At 54.0% G+C, this 11,549-nt stretch overlaps 1 protein-coding gene across 1 annotated transcript; it reads left to right on the top strand.

Moving 5' to 3' along the window:
• Positions 1-724: 724 nt before the first annotated feature.
• Disp2 (dispatched RND transporter family member 2) lies at positions 725-9,622 on the top strand (the record flags this gene model as incomplete). The annotated part of the gene is given in 7 exon segments (XM_055608797.1): positions 725-1,051; positions 1,421-1,450; positions 1,579-1,702; positions 1,949-2,064; positions 2,236-2,363; positions 2,543-2,640; positions 4,026-9,622. Coding segments are annotated over 7 exon segments (4,035 nt in total). The 3' UTR covers positions 7,254-9,622.
• Positions 9,623-11,549: the final 1,927 nt, after the last annotated feature.

The raw sequence follows: 11,549 nt of genomic DNA on the forward strand, positions 1-11,549 counted from the left end.
GAGTCATGAGTGACTCAAAGGAGGTCTGTCAAGAGTATACAAAAGCTGGGCACAACACACACACACACACACACACACATGGCGGTGTGCACACATCCATGTAAATAAAAATAAAACAAATCTTTAAAAAACAAGCTGGGCACAGTGCCACACTCCTTTAATCCCAGTGCCGGGGAGGCAGAGGATATCTGGGGGTTCAAGGACAACCTGGTCTACATAATGTAGCCAGGACTACATACTAAGGAGAGACAGAGATAGACAGACAGACAGAGACAGAGAGACAGACAGACAGAGACAACAGGCAACTATACAGAAAGTGCACAGTCTACAAGTTCAGAAGAACTTGAACAGGGTTCAGGTCCTAATCTTCTCACTGAATCTATTTCAATCCTGTTAAACGAGAAAATTCTCGGTTGTGTAGGCAGTGAAAAAGATCGTGTCTGAAGAAACAGGCTTGGTACCAGGCAATGCAGGCTGTATGATATACGGCAGGTTTGCCAGTGATACTTTTCGAATGCATGGATGTTTGAGGGAGAGTGTGGACCGAAGCATGCATGATTTGAGCTCTCACCATCCTCATCTGTCCTCAAAACTAAAACAAACAAACAAACAAACAAACAAAAAACCCCACAACCCTGGGCGCCCATCTCCTTGTCTCACTTACTGAACAATTCTGGGACACACATAACACACTACCCCCTCTTCCCTGCCTTCCCTCTCTCAGGTCCTAGACCAAAGCCATGGCTCCCGAGGCAAGCCCAGACAGAAGCTGCTCCCTCCATGCCTGTCCCCTGGAAGACCCAACAGGCGCTCCGGTGCCAGCACCGACAGTTGCCCTCCAGGCTGTAGACCCGACCAGTCCGTTAACAGCGGGACATTTTGCCTTTCCTCGAGCGCCTCAAGACTATCAAGAAGGCAGTTCGTTACTAGGATTAGGAGACCAAGCATCTCTATGTGCCCATGTCTCCAACCTCAGCACTTCCATAGATCCCTCTCAGCATGATGGGGTCTGGAAGCCACCTTCCATGCAACGCCATGTGGTCAGTGTCAGGTAAGGAGGCGCTCGAAAACCCATCCCAAGGCGCTGCAGACACCGAAGCTTTCAGATTCCTTTCTCAGGAGGTGACTTGCATGTCCCCTGCCTCTGATGGAGAAGACAGCTTGATGGAACAGGAAACAAACAAACAAAAAACCTGGAACTTGGGGGTGGGCAACTCTAAGGAATTATACATCTTCCTCTATGCCTTGTCCTCTGTCTTTCACCCACACCCTCCCCAACCCATGTGTACTCAACCTTCCTCCTGTCCCCCCAAGCCCCCAACCAGGCACACGTGTGCATGAATTACACACACAAATGCGCGCGCGCGCACACACACACACACACCGGCAGACTACGGTAAATTTCTCTTCTCTTCCACAGGCAGGAACGCACTTTCCGGATGCCAAAGAGGTAGGGCCAGGCCTCCCCTGAACCCCCAGGAGTGGCCAGGCGGGCACCTACTCCATGGACTCTCTTCTCTACTTACCCCAGCTCACCAGCCTTACCACCACCCCCAACATTGATTCATTCTTTTTCAGCTATTCCCAATTGATTGCTGAGTGGCCGGTGGCCGTGCTGCTGTCGTGCCTGGCCTTCATCTTCCTCTGTACCCTGGCTGGGCTGTTGGGAAGCCCACCACTTGACTTTTCTGAGCCTTTACTGGTGAGAGAGGCCACGGGGAGGGAGGGAGAACATCGCAGCTCAGTCTGGGGCAGACAGTTGATGCATCTGGGGGATAAGGTGGTATCGGAGGGCTCTGGATCACCAGAGAGCTGTAGAGGTGGCAAGGAGACCACGGGTCTACAATCCAGGTAGGGGGGAACCAAAGGAGCAGAGCTGGGCAGGGCCCAGAGGGAGACACTCCTCCTTTTCCCCCTCCCGATCTTTCATACTTGCTCCTCTCTGCAGGGTTTTGAGCCTCGGGACACAGAGATCAGCCGAAAGCTAGAAGTCTGGAAAGCCATGCAGGCCCTCACTGGCCCCAAGAATCTGCTTTCTCTCTCCCCGGACCCTGAGATCAACAGGTAACACATCCCCATATTCGCACTGAGGGTAGCAAAATGGAGGAAGGACTCCAGGAGAGGACACCAGAAATGTGAGAGAGAGGTGGTGCTTCCCGGGGGAGCGGCCTTCCAATTCCTGTGAGTCTAGCATCCCACAACAGTACCCTGGGAAAACCCTTCTCTCTGCCTCAGCTCAGGCCTCCTAAGCACCCTGAGCCCTGCAGCCTGGGGCAGGGCTGAGGAAAGTGTGGTCCGAAACAAAAGGATGGTGGGGCCGGTGGAAGACAAAGAAGAGGAGAACTTCTTTTGCGGCCCTCCTGGTAAGCTACATCATGACTTCCGGGGTTCCATCCAGGTGCAATCAAGCTGAGGGTATATGGGGCAAGGCTAGGCCTCAGGCTCCTGGCACTCAAGGCTTCAGGTGGCCCAGGATGGCTCTCTTCTGGTGGGCCCGGGTTCTGGGGCCACAGGGCTGAGCTGTGTGGGGGCTGTGTTGCAGAGAAGAGCCACGCCAAGCTGGTGTTTGTGTCCACCTCCGGGGGAAGCCTGTGGAACCTGCAAGCCATCCATTCCATGTGTCGAATAGAACAGGAGCAGGTGAGCGGCCTGGGGGCATGCCAGGGGCTTGGGTGGGCACCGATGACACAAAGGACCCAGTTGCAATAGAATACTGCTTAGCCTGGACTGCCAGGGTGGACTGGGGAGAGCTCTTCCTGCCTGGAAAACTATTCCAACTCTACAGGAGACTCTGGGTTGGGACAGGAAAAGAAAAGTTGCCTCACTGTGCCAATCTCCCGTCTCGGAGAGCGCTCAAGCAGAGCCTGGGGAGTGCCAAAAGGTTTTGAGAAGAGATCTCAGAAATCTGTAGAGGAGATTCTGGCTCTGGGAAGCTGAGACCCTAGGCCTCAAGGCTGCAGCCCTTGGAAACCCAAGCAGGGCCAATTCAATTATTCTAACAGAGAACTGTATACAGTAACATGTATGGAAGTGTTTGCTGCTAAACAAGCAAAACACTGGGAAAACCACTCTGTTGTTCTGTAACCCAAGTCCTCTATGTCACACGATGCCCAGAGGACACCAGTTAGAGTATGCGTTCTGCACTCAGATGCCCAAGTTCAAGTCCAGGTCTAGGGCTCCTTTGGTACATGACGTGTTAATCTCTCAGGGCCTCATGGGTGTTGTTGGGTTTTTGTTTTTGTTTGGTCTGGGGATCAAACTTAGATAATTGCATGTGCTAAGTCTGTGCGCTATTCCTGGGCTACCTCCTGTCTGTATGAAATAGGGATGCTACTGGTACATCCCTTAAAGGGGTGGTGACGGTGAAATCAGGTTCAGGAGAACCCAGCCTGTCGCTGGCACTTGTAACGACTTGATAAATGTTCAGCGTTGTCATCGCTGTGAGCTAAGCCGCGAGGCTTGTGCATGTGCTTAGTGGGAGAGCTAGCATCTGACTCCCGGGCGGGAGCTCTTTGTACCATACCAGCTGTTGTGGTGTGAACAGCAAGGTTTGGGGGGAGGCACAAGATGGGAAAAGAAAGCTCCCACCAGAAGAGGATTCCCAGGGAAAGAGGAGCTGGTGGGTCCTTAGTGACCCTGATCCCGGAGTCTCTCCTACTGCTTCCATCTCCCGGGTCTCTTGGCCTCTTCCATATGTAGCTTGTCACCTCCACTCCCACCCCTGACTCTGGAAGTTGCAGAGTTGGGATGGCCTGTAGGAGCCCTTTTGGCAGAGTGTCTGGGAGAGGCCTGGGGAAACTTCCCAAGGTTCCTCTTTGATGAAGCCAAGATAGAGCTACCAGAAGCTAGGTCAGGGGCGATGGCAGCTTTGAGACAAATAATTTCTGTAAGGTAGTGGAGCTACTTTCCCTCTGCCCTTCCACATGACCAGAAGTGAGGGGGCCCAGGACAGGTCTGGGGTTGGCACAGGTCCCTGGACCTCCCTGTGAGCTCCACTCCCCCCCCCATTCTTGTGTGCCCTACAGATCCGCTCTCATATCAGCTTTGGGGCTCTGTGCCAGCGATCAGCAGCCAATGAGTGCTGTCCCAGCTGGTCCCTGGGCAACTATCTGGCTGTACTGTCCAACCGCTCCTCCTGCATGGACACGACCCAAGCCGATACCGACCGCACCCTGGCCCTGCTTCGGTTCTGTGCCACCTTCTACCATCGTGGTGTCCTCGTGCCGGCTTGTGTGGGATCTGGGCAGAACAAACCCCCGTTTTGTGCCCAAGTTCCCACCAAATGTACCCGAAGCACCGCGGTCTATCATCTCCTGCACTTCCTGCTAGACAGGGACTTCCTGAGTCCCCAGACCGCCGATTACCAGGTGCCCTCCCTCAAGTTTGGCCTGCTCTTCCTGCCCATCATAAAGACTTCCTCCCTGCTAGACATCTACTTGGATGGCCTGGTTGACCCAATTAAAGTCTCTGACAACTATACGTCTATCAGCGGCATGGACTTGGGCCTCAAGCCCAGACTGCTGAAGTACTACCTAGCCGAAGACACCATGTACCCCTTGGTGGCTCTGGTTGTCATCTTCTTTGGCATGTCTCTCTACCTGCGCTCCCTCTTCATCACGTTCATGTCACTGCTGGGGGTGGTGGGATCCCTCATGGTGGCCTTCTTTCTCTACCACGTGGCGTTCCGCATGGCCTACTTCCCCTTTGTCAACCTAGCGTCCCTCCTCCTGCTTAGTGGCGTCTGTGTCAATTACAGTCTCATCTTCTTCGACCTGTGGCGCCTCAGCCGGGGCCAGGTGCCCTCCGGGGGTCTGGCACACCGCGTGGGCCGCACCATGCACCACTTTGGCTACCTGCTTCTGGTCTCAGGCCTCACCACCAGCGCGGCCTTCTACGGCAGCTACCTGAGCCGCCTGCCCACAGTGCGTTGCTTCGCCCTTTTCATGGGCACCGCTGTGCTGGTGCACATGGGGCTCACGCTGCTCTGGCTTCCGGCCACCGTCGTGCTGCACGAGCGCTACCTGGCACGCGGCTGCGTGTCCCAAGCACAGGGCCAGAGGGGCGGCAGCGACCCCTTGCGGCTGTTGCTGGCGTTGCACAGACGGATCCGCATTCTTCGCAGGATTATTTCCATCCTCTCTCGCCTGCTCTTCCAGCGCCTGCTGCCCTGTGGCGTCATTAAATTTCGGTACATCTGGATCTGCTGGTTCGCGGCGTTGGCGGCAGGGGGCGCCTACATCGGCGGCGTCAGCCCACGCCTGCAACTGCCTATTCTCCTGCCGCTTGGCGGTCAGGTCTTCCGGTCCAGCCATCCCTTTGAGCGCTTTGATGCCGAGTACCGCCAGCAGTTCCTGTTCGAGGATCTGCCTCCCAACGAAGGCGGCAACTTGCCAGTGATTCTGGTGTGGGGAATCTTGCCAGTCGACACTAGTGATCCCCTGGACCCTCGCAGCAACAGCTCAGTGGTCAGCGATCCTGATTTCTCGCCCGGCAGCCCTGAGGCTCAGGAGTGGCTCCTGGCCCTCTGCCATGGAGCCCAGAACCAGACCTTCTATGGAGAGCAACCAGAGGGTTGGCCTACACTGTGCTTGGTGGAAGCCCTGCAGCAGTGGATGGAGAGTCCCAGCTGTGGCCGCCTGGGTCCCGATCTATGCTGTGGCCAGTCGGAATTCCCCTGGGCCCCCCAGCTTTACCTGCACTGTCTCAAGATGATGGCTCTGGAGCAAAGTCCCGACGGCAGCCGTGACCTGGGGCTCCGCTTCGATACTCACGGCAACCTGGCGGCTCTAGTTCTCAAGTTCCAGACCAACTTACCGTACAGTACGGAGTACGGCCCGGTCCACCATTTCTACACCGAAGTCAGCCGCTGGCTGTCAACAGAGATGGGCAGTGCGCCTCTGGGCATCAACCAGGGCTGGTTCACGAGCACCTTGGAGCTCTACAGCCTGCAGCATAGCCTGAGCACGGAGCCTGCTGTCGTGCTTGGTCTGGCCCTGGCCCTGGCCTTCGCGACCTTACTGCTGGGCACCTGGAACGTCCCCCTCAGCCTGTTCTCTGTGGCGGCTGTGGCTGGCACCGTGCTGCTCACCGTGGGCTTGCTGGTTCTGCTTGAGTGGCAGCTCAACCCTGCCGAGTGTCTCTTCCTCTCCGCCTCCGTGGGCCTCTCTGTAGACCTAACGGTCAACTACTGCATCTCCTACCATCTGTGTCCGCACCCAGACCGCCTGAGCCGTGTGGCCTTCTCCTTGCGTCAGACCAGCCGGGCCACAGCCATGGGGACCGGAGCGCTGTTTGCCTCCGGCGTGCTCATGCTGCCTTCCACCATACTGCTCTATCGAAAACTGGGCATCATCGTCATGATGGTCAAGTTCCTTGGCTGTGGCTTTGCCAGCTTCTTCTTCCAGTCCCTGTGCTGTTTCTTCGGGCCGGAGAAGAACTGTGGGCAGATCCTGTGGCCCTGCGCCCACCTGCCGTGGGATGCCGGGACCGAGGACCCTGATGAGAAGGGACGGACAGGGCCACCGGGGTTCTCCGAGCACTATGAGTTGCAGCCCCTGGCGCGGCGCCGGAGCCCCAGCTTTGACACCAGCACAGCCACAAGCAAGCTGTCCCACCGGCCCTCCATCCTCTCTGAAGATCTCCAGCTGTATGATGGCAGCTGCTGCCTCCGGCACGTCCCCGTCCCTGCCGACCCGAGGGATCTGCTCCTGGACCACCAGGTAGTCTTCAGCCAGTGTCCAGCCCTGCAGACCTCCTCCCCCTATAAGCAGGCTGGCCCCAACCCCCAAACCTGGATCATACAGGACTCCCAGGGACGGAGAGCTCAGATCTTACAGGCCCTGCCGATAGCCCCTGCCCACTGCCCCAAGCCCAGAGTCGAAGAGCTCCCCGATGGCCTTTGCTCCTCAGGCAGCACCCTGGAGGGACTCAGTGTCTCAGATGACACCTGTGCCTCTGAGCCCAGCGTCCGTGTGCCAGATTCTGTGGGCACCTCTCCGGAAGTCATGAATGGCACTGGGCACCCCATACTCGAGCGGGGCCAGCTGAACGGGAAGCGTGACACCCTGTGGCTGGCGCTCAAGGAGGCCATCTATGACCCAGGCCTGCCCAACTCTCATCACAGCAGCTTATCCTGGAAGGGCCGTGGTGGGCCAGGTGATATCAGCCCTGTGGTGCTTCCCAACAGTCAGCCAGACCTTCCGGATGTTTGGCTCCGCAGGCCCAGCACCTACACCTCTGGCTATAGCAGCTGAGAGAGGCCAAGGAAGGCCAGACCAGGGTCCAGAGCCCTGTTGGTGAAGAGAAAGCAGGTGCCGCCCTTAGCCTAGAGCTTGAAGGTATTTCTCCATATCGACGTGATGTCTCACCCTCCTACTATGGATTCTAAACCCTGCCAGATGTTCCAGCCTTGATCTCTTTGCTGTTCACCCCTACATCTGGAGGAGTCAGTGGGAGGGCCTTGCAAGATAATACTAGGCTCTCCCTGTGACCAGATGAGGACTCACACGCCCCCACAGTGCCAACAAGGACCTCTCCTCTGGGAAGGGAGGAGGCCAGATGTGCAGCTCCAGGTATCAGGGGAGGCTCATCAGCTCTCCCAGGTGGCAAGAAATTCAGTGACTCTAAGGTACCCTCTCTTTGGGATCCTGTTGAGGTACCTCACTGACTAGAAAAGCCCTGAAGACCCTCCACAGCCTACTGAATTTCATCCCGTCTCGTCAGCTCTTAATCGGGACAGTTCACTTTTTGGGGGAGCCTCTCTGGGCTGGAACTGAGCATGGCTCTCTGTCCTGCATCGCCCCATTCGGTTCACACTCCCCAGTGTGACCAGACCCTCTTCAAAAGCAGGACAGCGGCAGCTGCTGAGAGAGAAGCAGGAGACATGAAGGCCGGCTTTGGAGCATCCCTAAATTCCAAGATTCCCTCCCAGGAAGCTGACTCCACAATGCGCTCTCCCCCCCCCCCCCCCCCCCCGTTAATGAATGATAGTCATCCCTTTCCGTCGCCTCTCCTGCCGGGCTTCCTGAGCTTCCTGGGCTCCTGCAAGTTTACGACACAGGGGCCTGCAGTTGGTCAAGACACTGACTAAGGAAGGTTGACTGATTGTTGCCCAGAGTCATGTCACTGGTTAGCGGCAGAGTGCTCTCCTGGCTTATTCTGCCACTATAGCTTCCTCCGACTGCCTGCTTCAGGGCCGTTGGCCCGTGGCGGCCTTGATCCTTTGTTTCTGGCCCTTCCCCACTCTCCCTTCTTGAGTGTCTCTTTGTATAGCTTCCTTCCTCTTTGGGCCTCCACCTCCAGAAAGAGTTGTAGACAAGTTGAGCCCGGGGTTGCTCTTTTCCTTTGACCTTCCCCTCTGAAACTCTCTGAGATGCCTACTAGCAATGAGGTACTACCATTGCTGCTATACTACAGATCACGAGCAACCGAGCCCAATCTTAGGCTTCGAGGGCATGCCTCTTCCATGGATGAGGCCTACAGACAGGCTTTGCTGGGAGAGTTACCAAGTGAACAGAATCTAGTTAAAACAGGAATGCAGACTTGCTTTTGTGAGGTTGTTCATGACCCTGAAGTTTCTCTAGGTCATATTCTAAAGACGAGGTCTCTCTAGAGCGCCAAGGGGACTCAAGCCCAAAGCCTGGCTCTCCCCCATGCCCAACGCAAAGAATCTGTCCTGAGGCTTTATCTCAGGTGACACAGCTCATGACACTAGGCAACATCAGAAAGCTGACTGAACATCTGCTTTGGGAATGGTGTTATAAGGAAGAGAGATGGGAAAGGGACAGCTGGTCCTCTGCGTGAGAAGCAGCTTCCAAACACAGGCAGGCATTAGTGGGCCAGTGTTACTCCTGAACTTGGGTTCCCAGCATGAGGTGACCAGGGAGATCCCCTGGAGAGAAGTGGCTTCAGCAGGGCTTCAGAAGATCAAGCTGGGGGGAGGCATGGTGGCCTTGCTTCAAAGGTCCCCTAAGGGCCTTTCAAAGGACTCCTGTGTCTAAAAAGTAGCTTTTCCAATGGGTGCAAGAGTTGGGGGGGAGGGGAGCAGCCAGCTCAGCTCTCCAGGGGCCCCCCAGGTTTCTGACAAATCCATAGGACATGACATGAAGACCAGCAATCTAGGCCATCTTAGCTATGAGTAACAGAAGTGAAAGGAATTATTGAGCGCCAAACAATCTGTGGCAAAGCTAGAGGCAAGCCAGAGGGCGGTTTGGTTTGGTTTGGTTTGGTTTTTTTTTTGTTTTGTTTTGTTTTGTTTTGTTTTGCTTTGCTTTGCTTTGTTGCATTCCTGTGTTATCAAGATCTACCTCCCACCCCAAGTAGCCCAGGACCAGTGGAGCAGACACTCAAAGGAGAATATAAGAACGTGGAAAAGACAGAAGACAATTGTCCCTCAGATTCTCTGGAGAACTGGTTCCGGTATACCCCGACCCCCACATCATGCCAAAATCCGAGGATGCTTGAGTCTCTTATGTAGAATGGTGTAGTATTTGCTGATACTGATGCATATTCTCCTATATACTTTAAGTCGTCTCTAGAGTGCTTATAATGCCTAATATGACTAAAATGCTATGTCAGTCCTTAATGCCGTGTTGTTATTGTAATAATGACAAGAAGAAAAATGTGTGTGTGTGAGTTTTTGTTTTTCTTTTTGAATGTGTTCGGTTTGGGTGTGGTTTACATATGAAAACATACACACACACACCTCCACACTGAATATTCAGGGTCTGTGTGGTCAAATCTGTAGGTGCAGAATTCATGACTACAGAGAGCTGGCCGTGGGAGCCAGCTCCTTGCACGATAACCAAATTGAGATGGTTCCTGATCATGCTGGACACCATGCAAGTGTCCTGTAGTCTCAGACACTTGGGAAGCTGACGTTGGAAGATCACGTGGGCTCAGAAGACCAAGGATAGCTTGGGCAACAAATAAGACGCCATCTCTAGAAGAAGAGGAGAAGGAGAAGAAAAGAGCTAGCTGCGGAAGTTTGGAGATACAAGCAGGCACTAGTACCTAATTTGAATCTGTCCCCTTGAGTAGGGACTCTCCCAAGTCTCAAAGAGCCCTTCCCACACAGAATCTGCAAGCATGCGCTCCTCCCTCGCTTCTCCTTCTCTCCCATAATCTTAAGAGTGTGTGTGGGAGGATGTGTGTACAGGTATCAGGGGTCTGGATTCACCTAAGAATCATTTTTTTTTTTTTTTAAGGATTCCTAGGTCCCATTCTTACACATCATTGTCACACAACTCTACAGGAGAGCAGGGGAGTAAGAGCAGCTGATACATCGACCATCTCTGTTCTCCATGACAGCAGGCCCAGAGGACTGAAAAAGCCCAATGATGTCTAAAATGTCACCTTGGGGCTGAGGATATGGCTCAGTGGTAGAGTAATGGAGAGCTTGCCAGCATGTACAAATGCCCTGAGTTGAGTCACCAGCACTGGACAAAACAAATAATGAGAGAGAGACAGAATACGAATATAACTTCATGCCTGGAGTATAGCAGACCAACAGTAGGGCAACCCGCATTCTTGGGTGACTCAACCCATCTCTCTAGCGCTGACCCTAGAATGAAGATCTCAAGCATTACAAGTTTTATACCTGTTTCCTTACCTGATATTTGGGGCTGTTGAATTGAGTGCATGGCCCTGGACATGGGAGGTTTGAGAGCATGCTGTTGGGGCATGTGAAAAGCAATCAAAGTAACCACGTGTGCTCTGCAAGATTCAAAAGAAAATTTCTCTCCTCGGAGCACTTAAAACCACAATGCACTAAGCACTCATCCGGGTGCTGAGCAAGGTGGCACGGGTCTGTGACCTCAGCACTCAGTAGGCAGAAGCAGGCAGGCAGGATTTCAAGAGCAGCCTCAGCCACATAGCAAGGCTAGGTAGGACCAGCCTGCGCTACGAGAGACCATGTCTAAAACACAACAACAGGGCCTAAGGACTTATTCAGCCGGTAGAGTGCCTGCCCAGCACGGGGAAAGTGGAAGCAGAAAGTATTAATGTCATCCTTGGCTACATGTGGTCAGCCTGGGCTACGTCTCTGAAACAAACAGCGTCACACACTGAAGCCGACTGATGAGGTTTTCGAACGCAGGGTTGAATTCAAAGCTTTACCCCCACCCTCAGCCCTGCCTCGCTAGAAGGTCAATTCCAACTACTAGTTTCCATCATTTGAGATGACTATTTACTATTCTTCTGCCTTCTTCCAAACACAGGTGCTCTCTGCTCTACTGGCTCCTCCCACCCTTGCCTTAGAGAAGAGAAAAACCTCAATCTTCATTAGGGAAACTAGGGACCTACAGGCCTGGTGGCTCAAGCCCATAACCCCAGGAGGACTGAGATTATCTTAGGGGTGTTACACATACCTGAGACACCAGAATCAAGAGTTCAAGGCCAGCCTAGAGAAAACATGTCTAAAATAAATAAAAAAATAAAATAAAATAAAACCTCTGGAGAGAGGGCTTAGTGGCTAACAGCATATATTGCTTTTGAGGTGGCCCTAAGATTGGTTCCCAGCATGCTAGGTGGCTCACAACAGCCTGTAATTC

The sequence above is a fragment of the Psammomys obesus genome, unplaced genomic scaffold (assembly GCF_907164565.1).
Source record: "Psammomys obesus unplaced genomic scaffold, mPsaObe1.curated_primary_1811, whole genome shotgun sequence".
Classification (NCBI taxonomy): domain Eukaryota; kingdom Metazoa; phylum Chordata; class Mammalia; order Rodentia; family Muridae; genus Psammomys; species Psammomys obesus.